At 45.4% G+C, this 23,575-nt stretch overlaps 1 protein-coding gene across 4 annotated transcripts in view; it reads right to left on the bottom strand.

Annotated features, from left to right (window-relative positions):
• XPO5 (exportin 5) overlaps positions 1–23,575 on the bottom strand; it is a 30,383-nt gene that overhangs the window by 5,142 nt on the left and 1,666 nt on the right. Inside the window, exons 4-27 of one of the 4 annotated variants that reach the window (XM_075089213.1) lie at positions 23,156–23,293; positions 22,660–22,842; positions 21,606–21,647; positions 20,714–20,740; positions 20,185–20,370; positions 19,436–19,512; positions 18,888–18,987; positions 17,356–17,439; positions 16,814–16,939; positions 16,478–16,568; positions 14,908–15,036; positions 14,002–14,117; positions 12,944–13,099; positions 12,486–12,527; positions 11,802–11,909; positions 10,291–10,490; positions 9,570–9,669; positions 8,611–8,792; positions 3,589–3,689; positions 2,357–2,453; positions 1,677–1,813; positions 945–1,042; positions 428–474; positions 126–220 (exon numbers count right to left, since the gene is read on the bottom strand). In XM_075089213.1, the coding sequence (XP_074945314.1) occupies positions 126–220; positions 428–474; positions 945–1,042; positions 1,677–1,813; positions 2,357–2,453; positions 3,589–3,689; positions 8,611–8,792; positions 9,570–9,669; positions 10,291–10,490; positions 11,802–11,909; positions 12,486–12,527; positions 12,944–13,099; positions 14,002–14,117; positions 14,908–15,036; positions 16,478–16,568; positions 16,814–16,939; positions 17,356–17,439; positions 18,888–18,987; positions 19,436–19,512; positions 20,185–20,370; positions 20,714–20,740; positions 21,606–21,647; positions 22,660–22,842; positions 23,156–23,293 (2,662 nt within the window). The remainder of the gene's footprint in view (positions 1–125; positions 221–427; positions 475–944; positions 1,043–1,676; positions 1,814–2,356; positions 2,454–3,588; positions 3,690–8,610; positions 8,793–9,569; positions 9,670–10,290; positions 10,491–11,801; positions 11,910–12,485; positions 12,528–12,943; positions 13,100–14,001; positions 14,118–14,907; positions 15,037–16,477; positions 16,569–16,813; positions 16,940–17,355; positions 17,440–18,887; positions 18,988–19,435; positions 19,513–20,184; positions 20,371–20,713; positions 20,741–21,605; positions 21,648–22,659; positions 22,843–23,155; positions 23,294–23,575) is intronic. The other 3 variants (XM_075089214.1, XM_075089215.1, XM_075089216.1) reach the window with 3 other exon arrangements.

The following is a 23,575-nucleotide window of genomic DNA, read 5'->3' as shown; positions in this document are numbered from 1 at the left end:
CTAAGGATTATGTTAAATACTACTGGCCATTATAATTAAGTTTTACTGCACATTGGAAATTACTATTGTCCTCTCCAGGGAAAACTTCCCAAATACCCCGGGGGACCTAGCTGGATTTCACTTACTGATGAGATCCATCACTTCTCGGGTCAGCAGCCTGACCAGCTGTTCCTCAAGCATCTCCTGAGACTCAGGGTTGTCATCTGCAGCATCATCCTCACTAAAGAGAACAAGTTTTATTGTGAAGGGAGCCAGTGTCTTAAAAAGTGTCCCTTCTGCCCAAGCACAGGGAGTGAGTCACTATCAGGGTAAACACAGTGTTTTCTAGTCCTCTCCGGGCAGGTCTCTTCCCTGGACAAAGGGCCGAAGCTCCATCCCACCTCTCACTTCCCCCTTTCCATACTCCTAACAAGGGGTGAAAGCTTACCAGAGCATGCTTCGCTGGTTGATCACCTGCCATTTCTGAGACAACCTCTGTTCAAGGCAAAAGGGAAGATATTCAGTACCTTCCTAAGGAGCCACACTGGACACAATGCAAAGAGGCCCAAGTGATAGCTGCTGATAGAAGCACTGGAGCTTTACACACAGCTTTCATGCTAAGCCCCATTTTGAATGGGACAAGAACTGATACCAACTGTGCTGAAGATGCTGTGGCTGTGATGGCCAATGGAATCTGAGTGGGGTGTCAGGAAAATGAGGGGACAGAGGCAAAATAAAAACGCCACAAAAATTCTCTGGGCTGAAGGTTGAGGAGCTGACAACCCTGCAACAGCCAGGGTTCAATGCACCTCAAAAGCCCCCTAAATAGCATTAAAATCATTAAGCGCTGAGGCTCTGCCCTTGTCTCTACTGTCTTTGGAGAGACATTCTTACCCATTGCTGCCAGCTGCTACAAAGGAGTCTGGGCAGCCAAGAAACAGGCATCAAACAAGTTGTTTTCTTACCACGTGCAGATAGGTAAAGAGTGGTCCCAGCATGGGGCAGACAAGGGTTTCGTAGTATTCTGAAGGGCAGGAGAGTACTAAGGGCTTCACGAACACACCTGCACAGGCCAGTTAAGGAAAAGACCCAGCGCATACGGCCAGCTTTTGGGGAGACTGCAGCATGCTGCCCAAATCATCCCATTCCACTGGGGGGCCAAGTGACAGACGCCTTGAAACCCATCTTCTCACAGCCCTGAATTAACAAATAGCATCTCTACACAGCAAGAGCATGAGATATTCAGCTCCTTCCCCTGACAGTTTAGCTGACAAAGTTGAGGGTGCTTAGCACCCATTTCCTAGCTGTAAGACTGAATGTCCAGCCCTGGAAAGTGGGCTGTGAACCCCAGATGGTCTTGCACACAAACACAAAGTCTAGTCAGACACACTACTGCCAAGCTCCTATACTACCCAAGCCCCCCTGCCCCCCAGAAAGCGCTACCCAATCTCTCATGGTGCCTCCAGGACCACAAAAATCCTTTGCATTTATTCTCTCTGACACCATGCACTGCTGTTTCTGCTTATGCCCTCCTAGGCTCACACCTCATCCACACCAGGTGTATCCCTGTTTGTTTACCTCCTCAATCACCCTTCTTTGGCTTGACCATACTGGAAACAATGCTAGAAAGCCACCAGGTTTTCAATTTACATGCTCAAAGCCTCTCTAGCTGGCCTGAGACAATGACAGAAGGATACGGAGCATGGGACGCAGTCTGTAATCAGGAATGTTGTTGAGGTTGACGAAAGCTGAGCTGAGGAGCTGGGTGGCGAGACCCTCAACAGTGTAGAAGTCCTGTTGCATGGAGGGGCCTACATTTCCCAGGATATGGAAACTTCAACAAAAAACAAGTTAGTTGCAACTCTGCTAGATAAGATACCATGCCTCTGGCCTGCAAAGGCTTCAAGTACTATCATCTTGAGATTAGATACTTGCCATGTTCTTAAACAAATACTACAGAGGAATTTTAGCATGGTATCTCTTTTTTTTTTCTGGGATACTCACAGAGGGACAATGAGTTAAGCATTTAAGCACTAAAATGCACTTTTAAGTGCTGATGTATCCTAATACACAGTTAAAAGCAGCAGAGGGACAAACTAGGTCAGGATTTCAGATAAGTGCTCCAATCTCACTACTTAACTGCAGGAGAGCTAAAAGCAGATCCACACTTTGAGGTACTTTTTCCAGTGACTGTATTCCATGTGCATGTGGTAGGTTACAACTACCGAGGATCGTTCACCACTGCAACTCGTACTTGGATATTATAGGATACAGCTCACATGAAAAGTGTAACTCTAGAAGTAGTCAGCAGCCAGCAATAGTCTACTGCTCCAGCTGTGCAATGTTGGATTGCGTGGCGGCTATCTGGTGCTCTTACCAGTTGTCATAGAGGGTACAAAAGAAGCCCTGCATCCTCTCCAAGACTGTTTTGTAAACAGGAGAATCATAAAGCTCCAGCAGAGGCTGAGGGAGACCTGTGGGAAAGAATAAGCTTCAGCTATATTAATGAGAACACACATCTCATTCAGATCACAACATGTCACACTCTTCAGAACATGCTGGGCAGGCCCATCCAGCCTGATGGCAGTGAGGAAGGTGCTTGGCAAGATCAACATGCAGCCAAACGGGAAAAGGTGCAACAACCCTGGTGCAGAACCTCCCCTCAGAGGTCAGCCAAGTTCAGATCGGTTGTACCCAGGGCAGAGGTATTCCCACTAAGGTTCTTACAGCCCCCTCATTTCCCTAAAGCAAAACTTACTGGAGCTATCAGAACCCAGTCAGAAGCAAAGCTGACAGTTGTGCAGCTCCTCTAATAGACCATCCCTTCAGGTTTGCATTAATCTCTGTTGAGACACAAGCTACTGCTGAACTACGACATTAAAAAATTTAGAACAGAGATCCAGGCCCTGCTGCTTTATGTGAAGTGGTTCACAAACAGAGAGTTTATAGGTCACAGAAAACAGGTAAAGGAAGCATGTCCTCATTTTACAGACAGGAAACAGAGATAACACAGACAAAGCAACTTTCCCAAAATATTTCACTGTCTGTCAGAACTTGAAATTAAACCCCAATTTCCAGAGTCATGGTCTATACTTTATCCACAAGGCCACCCACTTCTGCTTGGCTGGAAAGGCTCCTGTATTCATAAGGTCAAACCTGTTTTAAGATGGTTCCAAAAGCCTCTTTCTAATACACCGTCTGGAAACAAATGACAAGGTCATACTGCAGGACCTGGCTCTTGTCCTCTAGGACAGGTCTCTGCACCAGTACTCGGGGATCCTGTGAGCACTAACTCTGCTCAGAGGAAGACAATTACAGCACCCCCAGTTTCTCCAGCCTGAAATGTCATGTTGGAGAGACCACCACTCAGCTGGGATAAGCAGTTTGGTAGGGTACCCTTCATTTCATGCAGAAGAAACCAATTTGTCTGAGACCAATAACTTAAACTTCTTCATTTCAGCAGGATCAAATCATATCTGTCTGAGCTCCGAATACTATGAAGAAGATGGCTCTCCAGGCCCTCTTCACTTCTACCACTACCGATGGACCTTTATCTCAAATACCTCCGAGAGTCTGCCCACACATTCCTCCCGAAGAGAAGCCCCTTACCTAGGATGGCATTCTTCTCCACCTCCAGCATGTCTAAGGCCTTTGCAAATGTCTCCCCCAGCCTAGCCACCATCTCTGGCATGTAGAGATTGTTGTGAGTCCTGAAACAGAAGAGCACTTGGTTTATACTCGTGTGGGTCAACCCCTTTTGCCCTTGACAGTGGGATCCTCTCCTTCAGCTTGTGAACAGCTCTTCTGAGGCAGATGATGAGGAAGGTGAGACCAAGCACGTGTGCATGGGATCCCCCTTCCCCACCTGCAGAAATATTGGGGAAGCTGACCCAACAGAGACATGGAGTGAGTCCACCTCATGTCCTGAATCTCCTGGCTGCCCCTTCCACTTATTTCAGTTCACCCCACCCCTTGCAAGCACTGGCAGTAAAAACTCCCAGCAATTCTCCAGTTGATGCTGGCAACAGCTTATTAGCTTGGCCAAAGGGATCAGAGAACGTATTTTAAAAACCGACAAGACATGGATTCTGTAATCTCAAAAGATCTTCTGTGCCTAAGGCCCCTGCAGAGGGAGGGGCTGTTACAGCTCCAAAATACACACACTGCCCCCCAGGGATGGGTCACAGTCCCCAGAATGGCAGGTGGCATTGGAGGGACTCTGGGGAGAACATCAGTCCGATCAGATGTTACTCATGGCAGACACACGTGCCTCCTGGACAAAACATCCAGCTGGGAACAATTCCGCATCATCAGGAGGCGGCCATGGTCAGCTCTCCACAAGGGACACCAATTCAGCCACGGGTGGCTGGTTCTTGCCATCCAGGCCAAAATGGGTCCCCTCTTAGCCAGGGTACTGACACTCAGAGCTGGACTCGGCAGGGGGTGTCTCTCTCACCTACCTCTCTCCTTTGAGACCTCAGACCTCCACTCTGGGTGTCGCCAGCTGCACACAGCACAAATCCTGCAGCCTCCTCCAAAACTGCAATGCCATTGTACCTGCTGCTAGAGGTGATCAAGGGCAACTCAGTATCTCCCCCTAGAGCAGCGTTTCCCAAAGCAGGGGGTACATGGGAATGGCTGGGGGAAGGGAGCGCAGACAGACCTCAGTATTGTCTCCAGAGTCTCAGCTTTCACTCATGTCTTAATGACTTTTTAATATATTTTTTTGGAAGGTCTCTGTTCATAATCCTGGCAACCCCGATGCAGCGACACCTGCCTGAGTTTGCAGAGAGCCAGAGTTAGCTCCAAAACAGCAGCTGTCCCATTTCTCTCTGCAAGTGTTAAATACTTCCCTGCTCACTGCATGTGAGGAAGGCGAGTATGTAAGTTTCATAAGAAAGAGCTACACAAATGTCTTCTTAATGACTCATACTCTCATTCTGGGCTGGATCTAACACCATGCAACAGGCCTCAAAGGGGCACAAGCTGGTTTTACTTTCCCAAGAGGGGCTAGGGAGCAGCCCAGCCTCCACAAAGCTTGGATAATGCAGTTTGCTGACTCAAAAAACTGCATTTCTACTTGAGGCTATCCTGAAACCTAGCTACTAAAATCCTTTCCTCTTGTACGTCTCCTGCCTGCTCCATGCCAACGCTGGCTTTGCCTCATGCTGGGCAGAAAGGCAGCAGGGCAAACCCAAGGACTGTGGAATTGTGGGGGTGAACCTTGAAACCGTGCTGCTTTAACCCCAGCAGGATGGGTCAGACAGCCATATACTGAAGCTGCAGTCATGGTCCTTAGTTGTTTCAGAGTCCTTGAAGCATTTTTTCCAGTTTGACAGCTGGGAGGGCAGATGTTCACTCACAGGCTGGTGTCCCTTAATAAATACTTTAGCAAGGTCCCATGGGTAACAGAGAGAAAATGGCTAATCAGCTGCTCCCCATGGGAGATAAAATGCATCCAACAGCCCTCAGACATGATGAAGATGTAGCCTCTAGTCATGTTCCAGCTGAGACTCTCAGCAGTGAGCAACACTCCTGGGCATCCCCCACACAGGAGAACATGGAAGAACAAAATTCAAGAGACATTTGTGCTTTAGGAAAGACAAGTATATGGCAGGACTTGGGGGAGTGTATTTTCAGCGATGGTCACAGCTCTGCTGGAAAGAGTGTCTGATGCCTAGAGAGATTGGCTTGTAGGTCAGAGGATGAGTCCTTTAGGACAGCCCACACTTGAAGAATCGTGATCTTCTTGATCACAGCTAGAGCCATCTACACTGAAAATGCCGTCAGCATTCATGTCTATCCAACAATTCTTTCACCAGCATTAATGCCTTGGTAATGTCAGCATCTCATCAAGAGGAGTTCCAAAAAAGCCTTTGTCTATACAAAGCATTTGCTGAGCCCTAACCAGTCCATTTGTAACAAAACACAAGCAAACCCCGGCACAATAAAGATGCTGCACCAATCAGTTCATGCAGCTACTGACTCCAGAAACGCTTTTATCTAAACCTTTATCTAAAGGTGGCTGAAGATCATGATTTGCGTTTAAATTCAGGAGAGAACAATTCAAGCCAGAAGCTAGAAAGAACCTTGATGAAATGAGGTACCACAGAGGACAGGAAAATCATCACTCAAAAAGCTTCAACCAGCGATTAACAGAGCACCCTCAAAATTATTCAGTAAATACAGCTACCAAGACAGAGACATATATGGGTAGGCACAAAAACATAGGCTGGCAGGAAAAACACCACACTGCCTATATCACTCAAAACTACCTTATTTTATCTTGTTACCTGGACTCCCTCTCATTCCTCTTGGGTCTTTGGTCTCATCCATGATCTACCTCAGGCTGCTACCCTGGCAAAGACCCAATGTCTTAACAACTTTCACTGCTTCTGTCTGCACACACAGCAGAATGCCACACATCTGGAAAGCAGCAGACCCAACTACTCAGCCTGAAAAACATCCCTTTTTTGTATACTGGTGTCTGACTTGGTATTCAGTTCAGCTGCTCAGTAGGATCCATACTGCTGCTACTTGCAGATCTGCGCACATAACCAACACAATCTGTGAGGACTTCCACATCTGCTTCCTGCATAAGCACACGAGCAACACTGGACCTTGCTTATCGCCACAGAAAGCTGCCAAATGGCACAGAGCTAAGAGAAGCATCCATTCCCAAGTAGTAATGCAGCTATGTTCCTGAAGACATCCTCAACACAGGCAGCTTTCCTGCCAGCCAGCCTTTCTCATATCCCTGTACTTCCTGTCTGCTGACATGCTGCTACAGATTCCATATTCTCTTGTGTGATCCATGTTAAAGAGGGTCTAAGGAAGCAGTACATGGAAAAAGCACTCAAATCCAGCAAAAAAAAAAAACCACACCAGAAGCTCCATTTTCTCCAGAAAGACATAAGCATCATCAACATTTGCACGGAACAACTATGAGCTTGCAGTTTTCATAGGAGGAGGCCTCTACATCCTGCAGAAGGCAGGAAAGGTGTGGAGTATCTGCTGCTCTTAATACATCATTGTTTCTTGTTGGAGCATCCAGCCTTAAGAAAAGCCTGGATACCTGCGTGAAGTACAGGCCGCTCCATGTACGTAACTACCACATGCTCAGAAAATATTTTGGTCTGCAGGGGAGATGCTTGAACAAAACAGATGCATTATCTCAAAAAATAGCCAGTGAGCCTCTTCCTTTATGTAGATGCTGAAGCACTGACCATGGGACATAGCTCATGTGTTTTTCTGGAGGTGGCAAACAAGCAGGCACAGAATTTCTGCTTCTTTATGGGTAGTGATATGAGTTTGACAATTCTTTCCTAAGCTTGTTGTAACAAAGATCCCAAGTGTTTTCAATAACGCATAAGTTCTGGCAAGAACAGTGATTGCACAAGCAAGAAGTCTGTCCATTGCAGCTTGTTCAGACCTTGGGCATTGGTTTAGTTGGTCTCCCACAATATGGAGCATGTTCCAGGCTCTGGAAAAAATGGCATGAGGCTACCTTTACTCAGGCAACTCAACTCTACCCAACCCCTCCCAAGAGCTCATCAATAGGATCTTTAGCCTTCCAGGATACAAGGCAAAAACACTTCAAGCACAACCCCACAGCCGTAACAAGGTGGTTCAACCCTGCTCACTGGCCAAAGTACCACCTACTGTGCTACACAGAGCTCTGCGATGAGAAACACTGCTAGGGTGGGCCAAGACAGCATGTGCTTGTCCTACCAGCCCAGCATGTTGCTTCTCACTGGAAGCAGCGCAGTCCTGAGCTCAGTCTGCTCACCTGATTCGACACAGCTTGAGTAATAGGGCCCCCTTCCTCACAAACCTGGGAGCTGAAAGATCTAAGTGGATCTGACAATGCTCTTTCCCAACAGGCTCTTGCCAAGGACAGAGCCTCAAGTTTTCAAGTACATAACACGTAGTGTTATCTCACAAAATTGCCCCATAAACCTGGCAAAATCCCAGTGTCAGCGGTTACCCTGAGATAGACTCTTCCTTTATTATTCTGGGAACTGTGTTATTCAGAATTCCCCTTTTCTGCCTCCTCCTGCTCCCTCCTCTGGCTGCCCCAGATGTACACAACACCAGTGACATGCAGAGAGGCACTGCAAGGTAGCAACAGCCTGAGAGTATGCATCCACTGATTTCAATAGCAGACAGTGCTTCAGAAGGCTGGTGTTCATGTTCAGCAAAACCAGCTTAATTTAACACTGAAGAGAGAACAACGCAAACAGGATGCGATGAGAGCTGGGACTGCCCTGGTGGTGACTGGAGAGGTGGCCTTGTAGAGGCTGAGGGCAGAGCAGAGATGTTAGTCGAGAAACGATTAACTGTGTGGCAGATTTATAGCAGTGGAGGTGGGGGAGGCAACCCCAGCCCAAGCTCCCATTGGCTTTGATGGACTCTTGTAGGCCAGGCCAATGAACATTCAGAAGGCTCCAGTTTCCCCAGTGCCATTCCCCACTGTGAACAGTCAGGAACAGTACTTGGGCACCTGCACCAGCCTGTGTTCCCGCTGGCTTCACTGGGAGAACATGCTCTGAGTATTCCATGTATTTATCACGGTTTGGCGTTCAGAGATTCTTAAGTCAACATAAATGATTTCAAGTCAACTTGACCCACCTTATAAGAGCAAGTAAATTGTCAAGAAGCTTCAGGACCTGCTCAGTGCAGGGATTACGGTAGATTGGACTTCCACTGGGCATGTATCCCACCAAGAATCCTCCAGCTTTCGCCTCTTCAGGAGCAGCAGGCCAACGCGCTCGTTTCACAACTCCCAGGATGGTGTACACACAAAAGCTTATCTGCAGCAAGAGACGTGGAGACAGTGTTTCTTAACCAGAGTGCAACCTGAATAAATACGTTTTCAGAGAAACCCATCATCATCCCATCTCAAAGGGAACCATCTACAGTGAGACTAATCCGGTGATAGGAACAAACTCTGGTGGCTTTGATGCCAAGAAAATGCCTTAAGCAATCATGCTATGTTCCATCATCTTCAGTGACAGATCTGCAGATGTAGAGGTCTGTGATGACACAGTGGTCAAACTGCATGAGCCGCAAATCACAAGCACAGCTCTGTGGACTGTATTTCAGTGCCTTCTACAGACCTAAAGATAGCAACTCCATTTGCAGCCTGTCCAAGAAGTGAAGACATTTCACTAACAACTCAAACAACACAAATCTTCTCATGTGAATTTTAATTCTATTCCATGCTGCAGTCTCAGCATGACACTTTCCATACTGCCTAGCTCAAAAAGCATGATTCACTGCATCATATTTCCAAAAATCATGTAAACCAATTGCTTCTCTAAAACCAAACTCTGCTACACAAGGAGTAGGGAATAGTGTGCTTCACTCAGCTGAATAATCTGGTTTTGCATGTCCTGCGTGCTCATTACTGTAGCTTAAGGATGCAAAAGCCAGCCTGTTATTCTGCTATCTGAAAAACTACTGATCTGCAGCCTAAAGAAGTAGATAATCAGGAGATATCTTGTGTGTAACCACAACAGAAATGGGGGATGGAAGGAGGCAAGTCCCATCTCCCTAAGGATTACACCTCTCCTGGTAATGGTACTCACTCTAGAGCGGTTCAGGCCACTAGGATCTTCCAAGACCGGATCGGCAATTTTGTTGTCTGCACCCACATATGAGATAAAGGCTTCAGGATCAGAGAGGACTCTGGCAGCAACAGAAGACAGCAATGGGGATTATTGTTTGTACCAGGGAACTGAGCAGACCTTTGCACTGGCAATACATTTCTTAACAAATACAGAGCAGGCTAGAGAGACTAGCTAGTGCTCCACACTGTACATGGGATCCTGATGAAAAGCATGAGAGATGTGTGCACTATCCAAACACCTCCAGTTCTCTTGGGCCATGGGGACCTAAAACCTTTGCATCTCTTATGAAGATAGCCCTGCTGGGAACACTCTTGTGCATGCCCAGCTGCCCAGGGCTGCAGGACACCTCAGCCTTAGTAAGGGGAGCTCAGCCTCCTCGCTTGTCCTGGAGAGCAGCAAAGATATCTTTTATTTCTCATTTTCTGCAAATGCTTTGAACATGCTGGGAAGTATTCCTCTATCACCTTAAACAACTCTTGCCTAGAAATTTTCAACAAACAGCATTTAGGCGCAGTTGGCAGTTTCTGAACTGCAGAAGACCTACTACCACAGTGACTGCCCAGAGCACAGGAGTTCGCGAGACACCCCACCACCCTCATTTGGTTTGTGTACTTCCTTATTGGGCATGACATTACCTCTGCAACACCTCCAGCTCAAAGCTCAGAAAAATGACCCATACCTCTGCATCTCTGGGGAGAGCCATAAGCCAGCAACAGGAGCCATGAGCTCCTCCAGGAAAGCCTTCTGCCGCTCATAGTCCTTGAACTGGTTGCTGATGAGGACAAGGGCCTCCATAAGAGCGCACTTCTCCATCTGTGTCAGAAGTAGCTCATTGGAGAGCAGCTGCTTCACGTGGTTGTACAACATCTCAAAGTTTGGCTAGAAAACACATCCAAGTGGAAGAACGTCACACATTTGTGTGGAGGAGGGCTACTGGGGGAGGCAGAGGTGGCGTGCACTGTACTATGCAGGAAAGCTAGAGGAGCATGTCTAAGTGACTTTTTCTCTACATAGCCATCTTCTCAGTCTCAAGTTTCTCTGAAAGTTCAGTCTAAAAGAACCTCTTTTCTTCCCTACCCTCTATCACCATCCTGCATCCAGCTTACTTCAGTCTCCAGAATGACTGAAACAACCACAGGAAATCTCTCTCTTCCAGGCAGTTATATCCCTTACAGCAGCGTCACACATCAAAATAGTTCTGCTGCTTTTATTTGCTCACAGAAAGTACCTCACTTCTTTGGCTCTCAGGTACCAGACTTAGGACTCTTCCACCTCTTTGCTCACAAGTAGGTTAATAACGATTCATACAGTTATCACTATCTCCACAGGAATGGTTGAGTTTTTTCCTAGTCACAACCATGTTTTCCTGTAACTTTATATGAGCATTAGTAATCATCCCCTTCAGCAAAGTCATCTGAACATATTTTGGGGCAGCTCTGGGCCCTTGCCTCATCCAGTGAGGATGTCTGGCTAGCTGTGGGAAAGGGAGTGCTGAAGTTCAAGGACCAGTAGAGTGGGACAAAGACAAACCTTCTAGTTCCTAGTAGCTGTTGCAGAATGCAGACTGGAAGCCCTAAATTACCTTAATTAGCATCCCCCAAAACTGTCTCCCATAATCCTAGAGCCACTCCACACAAACACCACTAAAGGAAGTGGTTCAGAGCTACACATACTGCATGCGGGCTGTTTAAGTCAGCAAAACCAAACAAAACACAAGTTCATGGATTTTAGATGTATCTGTTTTTTCTAGCCTCAAGCTAATCCAGAAAACAAATACTCTCCTCTTGCTCCTACAGACTTTCTTTTGTTACCTAACAGAACAGAGATGAGTCATTGCTAGCGTCTTCAGCAAAGGAATCACTTTAGACCACCACAAGTGACAAAATGGAAATTCAGCAAACATTCCCATAAAACGAATCTAGTGCTGCTTGTATCCTCCTCATCATCCCATTTGCATTTAACTCATCACCTTTTCATTTAACTCATCACTTCACAATTCGAATCTTCAGGCAGAAAACTTTCCAGGGGCAGGGGGAAGAAGGGAGGTGCAGGAAATAACACACAGCCATTTGCGCAGCAGGAATGTTTCTTGGAAGAAAAACAGAGGCTGTAGCCAAGGAAGCCGAAGATCCCACAAAATGCAGCTGAAATTGAGGCAAGACTCTTCATGATAGAGTTGAATTTACATACCAGGACAAGCTGAGGGTAATCCCGACACATCTTTATGATTGAGGAGCATGCATGCCTTCTCACATTCTTCACTGCTCGAGTTCTAGGAGCCTGGACAGACATAACAAACTTCAATGCAACAAAACAGAAGTTCAGACAAATGCAGGGTATCTTCAAGAGACAAATGCATTACATACAGTTTTCTGCACTGTTGAGTACAGATCAAAAAAACACTTCCACAACCCCCATCCCAATGACGCAGCAACCAAATTTCCTCTGGAGCAACAGCCAACCCAAGAAACCCGTGTTCGAACAAGTTGTGCTCAAGGAGAGGGATGCCATGGATCTTACTATTTCAAGATTCCAAGCACTCCCTAGTAGCTAGCAGCTTTACAGCCATCCTTCACAGCCACATACACCAACCACTGAAGAATACCCACAGCTTCTGAAGGGATTTCACTCTCAGGAAGGCCAACATAGACTTTGGGGCTAAGTGCACTGGCCTTAGACCACACCTGTGGCCTTCTAAGTTTGTGAGCCAAAGCTTATCAGGCTATGTCAACCAAGAACAGATCAGTTCCCAGCCCTTTCCAGAAGCAGGACTATACTTGAGAAAGCAGAGTCTTCAGACTCAGCATGCTCTCTAACAGAATATAATTTGACCCAACCGTTATAGCTTATTAGTAGAGAATAATTCAGACATACCTTACTTTCTTCTATAACTTCAAAGGTAACTGACGCAAACAGCTGTAAGAAAAGGGAGGAAAAATCCAAAACCTCATGTCATTTGTTAACATCTAGCACTTGTGTGTGTTTTGAGCTCAAGGAATAGAACATAAGACTTTGGTGCACTTTCATTAAAGTCAGTGAAGAACCCTTGACTAAGTTGACAGATGAATCATCAGCACAGCGAGACTGTGAAATAAAACATGGTGTTTACTGGCCAGAGCATGCACTTAATGTTAAGACTTAAGGTTAGGAACTGCAAAATTTGTGTTATTTGACATTGTTTCTTCTTGAACAAGACTCAGTCTCAGTTTTTCCCATCTTTAGGGATGTCCTTCCTGATAATAATGCCAGGAGGATTAACTCCTGCACTTTAGTATGAGGGTCTTGCACCACAAAAAGCCTACCTGATTTCAGCAGGGTCTGCAAGTACCTACCTTAGAAAGTACTTGTGGTAGGTATTCTGGTTGGTAAGTGACAAATGGGAAGAGAGCAGAGACATTGGTGAGCACGCAGGACAGTATAAGAGGATCCTTTGTTTCAAAATTAAGGACAAGCTGCAGCAGATCTATGCCATCATTCACTGGGATTTCCTACAGAGGCAGAAAAGTAGAAAGGAAGAAAAAAGGAGGCAACATTCAGTATTTCAGCCTGTAGCACACATCCTACAACTCCTAGAGCTAGGCCATGGAGTTACTGCTATCCTATCAGGTCTCTTGGCTGAACACAGCTGTTCTCAAAGCAGAGAGAAAAGCAGTAGAAACCTCAGTTTAACAGCATGCTATGTGCACTTGCTGAGGGAAAAAGCACAGCAGTATTGCCATTGTTAATAGGGCAGTCTTGAGATGTCAATCTCAAGTTCCCATACTATTGTTTGCACCTCTGGGAACAGCAATTTTCCTCTCTCTCAGTTTGGCTCCCAATTCTTCTTCTGACTCTGTCCAATTGATTCCATGCTTAACCAACTATATCAACCCAATCTAATAAAAAAAAAAAATCAGTCTACATCAGACTGAGGAAAAAAAATGCTTTCCTTCTGATTTGTCTGCTGTTGAACAAAAAGCAGAGGGAAATTGCTTCTGATCTACTCCCTGAGCATGACTTTCTCTCATTTATTTAAAAGTTAAAAACAGAAAAAAACCCCAACTGATCAGGTGATGATTAAAAAGAATAAACTTTGGAAATGTCCACTTAAGCAGTCCTCTTCTCCTTTAGCAAGACATTATGTTAAAGCATGCCACCTGAGCTATACCTCTGACTTTCACAGCATAGCTTCCAGAACCAAGACATGTCCGACAGAGTAAGCCAGTATGAGTTTGGTTCCATCTAAAGAAGGGTCACTACACCTCATGAGAATGACTCACCAAACAACCTGGGCTTTTCATGGAGGTAACCAGTTACTAAAAACTTTTCAAGGACAACATAGCTAAAAGAACCCACTCATGTCCACCCAGAACAAGCCAGGAGAGCAAGCAAGAGCATCTGGTACACATACATCTTTATCCAGGGTTCGAAACATCTGGCTGATGACGCTCTCTGAGAAGAAGGTCATGGCATCCCACTGCACAAAGGATGGAGAGAAGATGGAGCAGAGACCTTCGCCTGTCTTAGCTGAAAGGAAGAAAACACTGGAGCTCTCACCATGCTCCTCCCCACATGCACGCCACCAGGGTGATAAGCTCCCATGTTGCAAAATCTTTGCACTCACAAGTACTTTGGTCCCTGCAGATGCCTGGCAGGGATGCACTGGCAGCAACTAACGTAACCCTGTGTGATCTGCCTCATTCACGTGAAGGCTCCTGAGACTCAAGTCTGACCTTTGAGATACTATACAGAGCAACACCAACAAATCATGGAAGGGAAAGGAAAGGAGGGAGATCACATGCCCAGAGTCAGCACTGCAGGCAAGATTGCCCTCAGTGTGACTTTGCAGAGCACCAAGTGGCCTTCCTTCACAGGAGGAAAGCAAGGTGACTTGACAAAGGGATTTGCCAGACAGGAAGAACTTCCCCGGACAAAAAGAATATGTTACTGAGATAACAAGGCCCAAATAATTGTAGAATTGTATCAGAGGAACAGCTGCATCTGTTCTGTGAGAGATTGGGCAAGGAGGAGCAGCCAGGGGCTTTACATTAGTTATTCCATAGGTAGACTGCAAAGGGTTAAATTTGGGGTGGAGTGGGTTTGATTTTATTTTGATTTTAATTTGCAAAGACCATGAAAGCCTGAAAGCCTAGTGTTGAGTCTTGGCTCCCACTTAAAATAAAACAAAAAAAAACCCCAAAACACACACGAAACAAAACAAAACAAAACCGAAAGAAAAATGAGGCAACGAAGTTTCTTCTTGGCTTGAATTAAAAACCAAATCCCACATCCCTTTTTTTTTTTTCAGGTAACTTACAGTTCATAGGTCCAGTATCAACAGGAGCTGTGAGCTGGTACTTCAGCCATTCACCAGCCATTTGGAAGCCAGTTCGAGGGTCCAGACGACAAGCCATCCTCATCACCTCTCCTTGCTGGGCTCGGAAAGCTGCAGTTTAAAAATCAGACACCATGCAATATGCTGATGCTACAAATGCTCCTTTCCTCAAAGCCCACCTGCAGCTTTGCAGACCTGGGAACATTATGGACTCTTGCTCTGACAATAGCTGTGCAGTAGGGTCAGATATACGGTCAGTAAACCAGGTGTAACAGGATGGGCAATTTTTGGAAGAGATTTAAATGGACTAAAAAATGATGGATTAACACAAAAAGAAGTGCAATTAAAATGCAATATGAGTTCTGAAAACCTATGCTAAACCCAGATTTACTACAATTAAGCCCCTATTTTTCATGAAAAAATTCTGCAAACTATACCTGTTTGCTGCTTAGAAAGCACCTTGAGATACTGAGATAAAAAAACAGCATTAGATAACTACCACTTCCTTCAGCTAAACACTTTTTCTAGGTTATTTAACACAACCCAGTTCAGATTCTAGGCTGACAAGCTAATGCAAACTCAAAACACCCAAAGAAGTCTTGTTTTCAATTTCAAAGATAAGAAAGACAAAGTACAGAACAGGAATTTCCTTGTTCAAAATATTCAAGTACATGACCACACAGAAGAATCAGCTCTGCTGACTACAGATGCAACTTGCATTGTTTAAAAAAGCTGGTTTTTATCAAGTAATTTTATTTTGTGTTTCAAGTCCGTTTTATTTTCTTACATATGCAATACCTTCAATATTGTTTAACTCCCTAAAACTACTTCAAATTCTGGCTTTATGCATTTAGCTACTGTTTGATTTCCACCCAAATAGATATATTGCCATACATAAAAAATATACTATCTAATAAGCAATAAAAAAATGCATCACTTCAAGTCTTCAAACATAAATGTAAGAAGTAAGAATTTAAGTAATTTATTAGGTATATTGTCCCAACCACAAAGTGAGTACCCAACCATACCAACCAGTGAGAAGCAACCCCGGTTTTGGGAAGTAAAATACAAAAAAAAAAAAAAATACCCAGGGTTCCCTGTTTGCTTATTTAAGATCACGATTAAATTTGGCTATTTTCCTTGCTCAGCTCTAGCTATTGGTACTGAACCAGAAGCATGTTAGCAGGGCCAAGACAGATTTTCTTTCTGGAATGACATTTTAACTCTTTCATAAGCTGCCTTCCTTTCCTAACCTGAGCTGTTTAATTTCCTCCTCTAGGTGACCAAGAGGCACATTTTCATTGACACTAGGTAGCAAAGGCTACTAGGCCACCTATCTGGCCAGCAAACAAAATAGTATCAAAGAGTAAGTAAAATGAAACACCCGAGCTGACACAGGAAAATCCTAAATTTTACTCCAAGATCCAGAATGAAAGAGTCAAGACACATGGAAGCTGCCAAGCCAACGTGGTAGGCTCTAAGCTCAGCCACCAACAGAAAGTAAGAGGAAAAGCACAGATAACAGCTTCCACACAGGCCAATGGCAACTTACAGTTGAAGAAGGCGTTGAAGTCCTCATCACTGTCAAAATCAAAGCGGGAGTATTCACAACTGGCACTGTCTGTTTTAGAGGGAAAGCCCACCTGGAGAGAGTGAACAAGGTCAGGAAGGAAGAGAAGTCACCCCTCATAGCTAACACCAGCTTCAAGGAGATGAAGACTGAAGGCAAGTAGCAGACAGCAAAATGCTGAGATAGAGCTGTGTGCTAAGCGGCCTGGAGATCATGTCTGTGGCAGACACAATTAAAATGTAGTTTCTCTCCCATGATCCACAGGCCATGTTCACCTAGGCACCTTCTCACACCTATCTGGCCACAGTCCCCACATACCTTTACTAGGTTGGTCATAGATGCACGGAGATACTTGGGAATCATAGCCAGCAACAAGGGGTCGTGAGACAGAACTTCATGCCGAAAGAGGGCTCCCCATGTGATCTGGGTGGAAGACCTCAGAAACTGGGGGAGGAAGAGGGAAAAGAGGGAAACACAAAAGGCTTTCAGTGCTGGAATCTCCACTGCTAGCATTAAGTGTTGCTTTCGTAAGGCAACAGCAAATTACACTTATGATTTACTTGAGTCCAAGGCACCTTCCAGGCTCAACCCAAAATTCCAGAACGCCAAAGATCTCAAGTAAGTAATAGGACTGATTGCAAATTCTGCACTTTCTACTCAGCACCTCTGTGTCAGGCGCTGTTCCTAATGGAGTGGTAATGGAGGAAAAAACACTCTGCCTTCCAGGTCTTCAGCTGAAATGGAGAGCCTGGAAAACAATATTTGGCAGCTCAAGTTCTGCAGTCTTCTATAGGTTAGTTCAACTATGTGTTCACACGTTCTTACATAGACATACATGAGACTTTCAGCCCTTTACATACCTGGCTGGGATGGGTTGTGAAGGCTAAAAACGAGTCAAGGTATTTTCCAAAGTTGGCTGGTGTTTCCACATCAGAATCTGAGCCCTAGTAGGAAGACAAACAATTTCAGACAAAATACTAACTGTATGTCATGCTGAGCTCACAGGTGGTATGTCTCTGGGTAAAACAGGAGCACTACATCCAAGGCCACAGACTATAAAGGAGCAGAGAGAAAAACACGGACAACTGTGATTTTTAATGAAAGCAGTTTAGCCTGAAGAGTAGCAAGTTCTGCTGACCACCCCTGGGGGGCTGGAAACAGCAACACCCTCATTCAATAGAAAAGAGTGACTTCTCAGATACTGGAGTTCCGTTAAAACCAAATTCATGACTGCTGGCGCTGCTGCCACTGAGTCACAATTTTACTCCTACTGGGTCAAGCCCACCCAGCAGTACCCAGGTGGAGCAGTTCTCAACTGCAGAACGTCACAAGCAAATACACCCAAATGATTTCACTCCCATTCCTCCAGGTGTTTCCTGCATTTAACATATGGACATCTCTTATCAATAACTTTCTGGGAAGTTTGTCGGGAAAATCCAGTTTTACCCAGAGCCATAAATTCAAGGTTTTGCTGCTCCTCACTAACCAAAATATGACCCGAGGCCCTCAAGATCCCTGTTCTGGAGCTGCACAGCTCAGTGCTGCCTCTCCCGAGTATAACTGGATGAAAGGACTCAAATCCCCGACTCTTTACTTCATTACTGACTAACAGCTCCCACTGCCTAACAGCAAGGGAAGTCACTGAAAGTAATAACACACCCTTTGTTTGCTGTCCATTATTTTTAGGGATAAATTCTCACGGGTTGGTTTTTTTTTTTCCTTTCCCTCCCTGTGAGAATTTACTCTGCTTTATCACTTACACAGGCTGGCTGCCTCAGTCTCCCCATGAACATCATCTCTCAATGTGCCTGCCTTCCTTACTGTAAGAGCACTGTGCTGAAAGGAGGGAGCAGGAATTCTGCAGCCAGCATGGCATGCGAAGTATCAGGATGCATCTTTATCTCAACATTGACACAAAGCATCGGGAACATGAACAGCAGGAACAAAACCTGCTTCCTCCTTCATCTTGAGAGAAACTTGGTAGAAGAACAAACAAGTATACTCTTTATTTTTAACAGGGAAAATGAAAAGGCTTCCAACATAGCAGCAACTTCCTGGAGTAGTTTTTCTGTAGCAGTAGAGACAGCAAGAAACTTGACTAACTTTCAGTAAAGCGTTAGCATTTTACAGAGGTTATAGGAGATGATTTCTGATGCCAGTAGAGGCTTGGAATCAGTCAAGGTCCCTCCATTCTACATTCCTATGACTTAGCAGGATAGTTATCCCACTTGTATGCAGAGCCATTTCTGCCCCTACCAAATGCATGGGTAGATCCCTATGTATACCAAATGTGCAGACAGAACCCTGGTCCCACCTTAGATCAGAGGTGCCTCACCTCCAGCCCTAAAAACTAGCCTTGCCAGGATTGCTGCTGGTACAAGTAGAGACTTACTAGCAACGCACACAGCTGGCTGCCCAATGCACACAAAACTTGGCAAAGTCTCTTCAAGAAAACATAGTGCTTCTCCACCAGGCCTTCTCCATCTGCCGTCCTGGGAACGAGGGGAGGGGGAAAAACAGGATCACAGTTACTCACGCTGTAGGTAGCAGGCAAAGTGCTATCTATCTTGTAGATAAAAAGAGGACTAGAGTAATTTGACTTTACTGCAGTGGGATTTTCTTTGCTATTATCAAGAAGCACTGCTTTATTGGCATCTAAAATCTCTGAAATTGCCTCTCTGAAAGAGTCCCTCCTCATCAGTTTCAGGCTAAAAGAGAAAGCTGGGGAAGCTGTGATATTTACACCACTTTGTCCTTCACTTACGGGATTTGAAAAAACTTGCAATTTTTCACGTTTTGCAAAAGAAAATGATGGTTTTCTTCTCTCCTAGCCAAGTCCCAGCTTCCTGCAGTTGGTAAGCAATATCTTCCACAAATCACATCTCTAAAGCCATTTGTATGCAATTTTGTGTGAAATTACAGCAGCAGGATGGTACTCACTGGGCAGCAGAGAGAATGTAGTGCATGGCAACGTCTCCAAACAAGACCATCAGAGGCTTCCGATCCTCCAGCTTACCCTATGTGTAAAATAAACCAAACGCCTCAATTAGAACATAACTATTTATTCCCATCTGCAAGTGAAATTAGGAGATCTCCAGCTGTCATTCCATCTAGGGAGGGGCTTATAGTCACAAATTATTTCAGTAAAAACTGGCCAAAAAATCTAAGGTATTCCTGATCTCAAGGAATTTCCCCACGCAATCCCACCACAGAAACTTTAAAATGAAAAACTGAACCCGAGACATGAACTCTTCTTCACTGAAGACTGGCTAGTTATGTAAAGGCAGCTGATAAACACTCAGCCTTGACACTAAGCTGCTTGTGAACCTATGGGTCAAATCACCTGTTCAGATCCTGCTGTGATTGTTCTGAGCTGCCAGATGACACAGCTGGTGACAGTATTTCCCACTTCACAGTTGTAGGAAGTGGGGGGAAAAAACTTAATGGAGAGCACCAACTTCAAAACTGCAAGGAGATATGAGCAGAGAAGTTGGAGAGGGTTCCAACAGTGGCTGTATATATTGCGCTGGCATGACATTCATGCTAAATATTATTAGCATACGCAGCCAAATTTGAGTTTTGTTTCTTAAATAGAAGGGCAAAGATACAATCGCTCAGTCTGAAGAATCACTTAGGATAATAGGAAGAAAACAAAGGGGAGCCAGAGGAGCTAAGGAGGAAGCACTCACTTTCCTGCTGACAGCAATCAGGAGACACTCTGCTGCTCCTATCTGGAGCTCAGGTTCATTTAGAAGCAGACACAACATCTCCAAGAGCTTGCAGTTATCTGCTGTGATGTGACTAAGGGCCACCCAGTCAATGTAGCCAGCCAAGGTGTTAAGCGCTGCTATCCCCACGCGGCAGTTTGCCTGGGCCTATGAACAGAGAGGAGACAAGAGGTCAGAGTCAGAGAGAAACACCAATTCCTACCTAAAGCTGTCCACTCCCTGAGAGAACAGTATCAGGAACCGCCCTGAGAGTGAGGTAGTAGCAGAAGGGTCCAAGTGTCCCCACACTAAGGATATCAGTGAAGGCCTGGGCATTCCTTTACTTGTGCCTCACTTCTCTCTTCTCTGGAAATTTGTATCATGGGTGAACAAACCCATCCATAAGTGGGAATTGCAGGTAACAGACTCCAAAGACTTGGAGAAGTCTGGTTCTAAGTAATCTTGGTCTTAAGAATGACTAATGCACTAACTGCTGCATAGCTCCACTCACCTTTGGCTCCTGAGCCAGATCGGCCTTCTGAAAAAGAAAATAAGAGATGGTAAGTGAGCAGCTACAGCACACACTTCTACCCAGCCACTGCTGGACAGGCTTATTCTCAAGAACACAGGCAGAAGCAGCTTCACAGAACATCTCCCTAGTGCCAGAGGCTGCAACACAGTCTCCTGCTCGGACATTGCTGCAGCCATCATAACCATCTCCACAGCTCCCTGGCAGGTATGAAAACAGCACTTTGAATTGCAGGTTAAGCCACAATTTCCTTCTCATCCAAAAGATGGCACTCCAGTCAGCAGGCACCAGGGAGACACAAGAAGGAAAGGCATTTTGGTGCTTCCTGGAAGCTTCCAGGGATAAAACTTTTGACCATTCAGAGCATCTTACATCCCAAAAGCCAGACTCTGAAAGATGCTGGTGGCTTTTATGTCTGAAAGGGTAAGTGATTTGTCCACAGTCAGAAAGGCAGCTGGAGAGAGAGCTGGGGCAAGAGCTTACAGCCTGACTCCCAGTTCCAAACACTTAACAGCAGCAATGCACTGCTTGCCCCATCTGTTTGACTAACGCAAACAAGTCCCTCAGACACTTAGGTTTGATTTGTTTTTCAGATGCAAAGACACCACAAGCATTTCTTTCTGCTGCAAGGTTTTGGTTTGGAAACTCTGTCCATCAGTGTATTCAGTGCAGTGATTTCAAGTCCTTCTGGTTGTGTCCCAAACATTTAACAACCGAGCCACCATACCAGAACTGCATACTTATAAGCACTGCAGATTATTACAGTCTTGGAGAACTATCCGTCATCTCCCCCACTCTCAGTGTGCAGACAGGTAACTGAACACCCAACCCTCAGAATTTACCCTGTGCGCAAACATCCCAAAGATCTGCTAACCTGTGGAATGGTGAGGGCTTCTTGTTCCTGGGGTGCTCCAACCTTGCCAATCAGAAAGATTCCACCGTTAGCAGAAGCAGCCACACTTCAGAGCCTCAAGCACTGCAATTCAAACCTTACCTGGAAATGCATTTCAACCAGACTACAAAATGCACCAGGGTGTCCCACCCACCACCATGAACTGCACAGAGAACTGTCTGCTCTACAGGTGGGTTTGTTCAGCCTGTCAGTGCATCAGGAAAATGAACAGAAGTCAGGTAGGAGAGGGTTTTTCATTGCCTCCCAGCTTCACATTTAGTGTAACTCTGGATTTTAATTCACAGGAAAAAAAAGAACAGGAGATACACCTAAGCAACTTATTTCCACATTGCTTCCTCAATTGTGCTTCGCTCTCAAATCCACTTCCTTCTCACAGGAACAGACTGGGGTAGAGACTTGCCTTCACCATCCATCTTGGCTAACCTGCACATCTCTGACTCTAGGTAAGAATTCAGGAAAGAAGTCTCTTTACACAAAAAGAAAGAGTATTCCTCACCACAACTTAACAAAAAAGGGCTTCCTGACCTGAGCTCTCGGAGAAAAGGACCAGAGTGGCCCAGATGCAATGCTGAGACATCAAAAACTTGTGCATTTTGGTGCCTCACCACAAAGACACCACTGCAGCACAAGAGGAGATGCAATCCTGGACAGCATCTCTTTACCACTGCATGTTACACAAACTAGCCCAAATCTACCTGGTTTCTGCCACAACCACACCTTCGTTTAGCTAAGCTATACACCCCTAGTGTCAGTGGAGCATTCCAACAATATGAATGAGGACCCATCCACTCAAGCCATTTACACTAGCAAATCCAAACTCTCAACACTAACCCTGTCAACCCTGTGTGTTCAGTTTCTCTGATCAGCACTGGCCTCCCAGGCCACAGCAGATCCCTACCTCACAGCAATGGATTTCAGACAGTTTCTGCACTTGCTTCCTCAACACCTTGCAAGTTGTATCCCAACTCCTAAACGCCCCCAGCACTGACTGAACCCAAGGAAAGGAGACTCTTACCATGCGTCTGTACTTGTTGACATTCTGCTGAAGGGTAGTTAGTAGGAAGCTGAAGATCTTCTCCATGTTCTGGGTGAGGGTTTGCTGGATATCTCGTCGACGCTGGGTAGGCAGAGTTTGAAAAGTCACCACGTCTTCTGCCAAACGTAGGAGGATGAACATCACCAGCTCCGTCTGAGTTTCCTGATGTCCCAAAATGAAATACAGTCCATCAGCATAGTTCAAATGTTCAAATCTCTAGAGACTAGCTCAGAGATGTAGCGAGAAAGCGAGCATGCATGAAGATACAAGTCACACCCAGGGAAAACAAGACAGGAGGATGGTCCTCTCTCTGCTAAAATAATCTCCTAGAATAACTTCATCTTACAGGGATTTCTGAACCCATCATCAGCCCGTCTCACCTGACCATGAGTGAGTTAGGCTTTCCTCAGGACAATGGAAAACTGAAACCCATCCTATGAGCAAGCAGAAGAGAACAGACAGGTTTGTTTCCTACCCCTTGCTTGGAGAGGGTATCCAGCTCCTTTAGCATGTCAGGCCAGTGCTGAGGCCATTCGCGCTTGATCATCTCCACCACAATGCGAGACAGAACATCCTTAATGTGACTTTCCTCCTCCAGAATACTCTGAGTACCCTATGACAGAACAGGAGCAGAGTTATACAAACCAGCAAACATCAGACACATAATTCTGACCTAGGAAGCACAGCAGTTGCAAATGTTCTAACCTACACAAAATAAAAACAAAAAAACAAAACAAAACACAACATTGGTCAGCTCTTCAACCCAGCTATCCTGGATGACACTCCTACCTTCCCAAGCACCCACAGCTAGAGAACTCTGGGAACGAAAAGGATTTTCCTCAAAAGAAGGTCACTCAGTCATGAGAGCAATCAGAATGACAGAGAAAACACTGCT

The sequence above is a fragment of the Phalacrocorax aristotelis genome, chromosome 3 (assembly GCF_949628215.1).
Source record: "Phalacrocorax aristotelis chromosome 3, bGulAri2.1, whole genome shotgun sequence".
Taxonomy (NCBI): Eukaryota; Metazoa; Chordata; class Aves; order Suliformes; family Phalacrocoracidae; genus Phalacrocorax; species Phalacrocorax aristotelis.
Note: the sequence above shows the minus strand (reverse complement) of the source record. Positions and strands in the feature narration are given on the sequence as shown.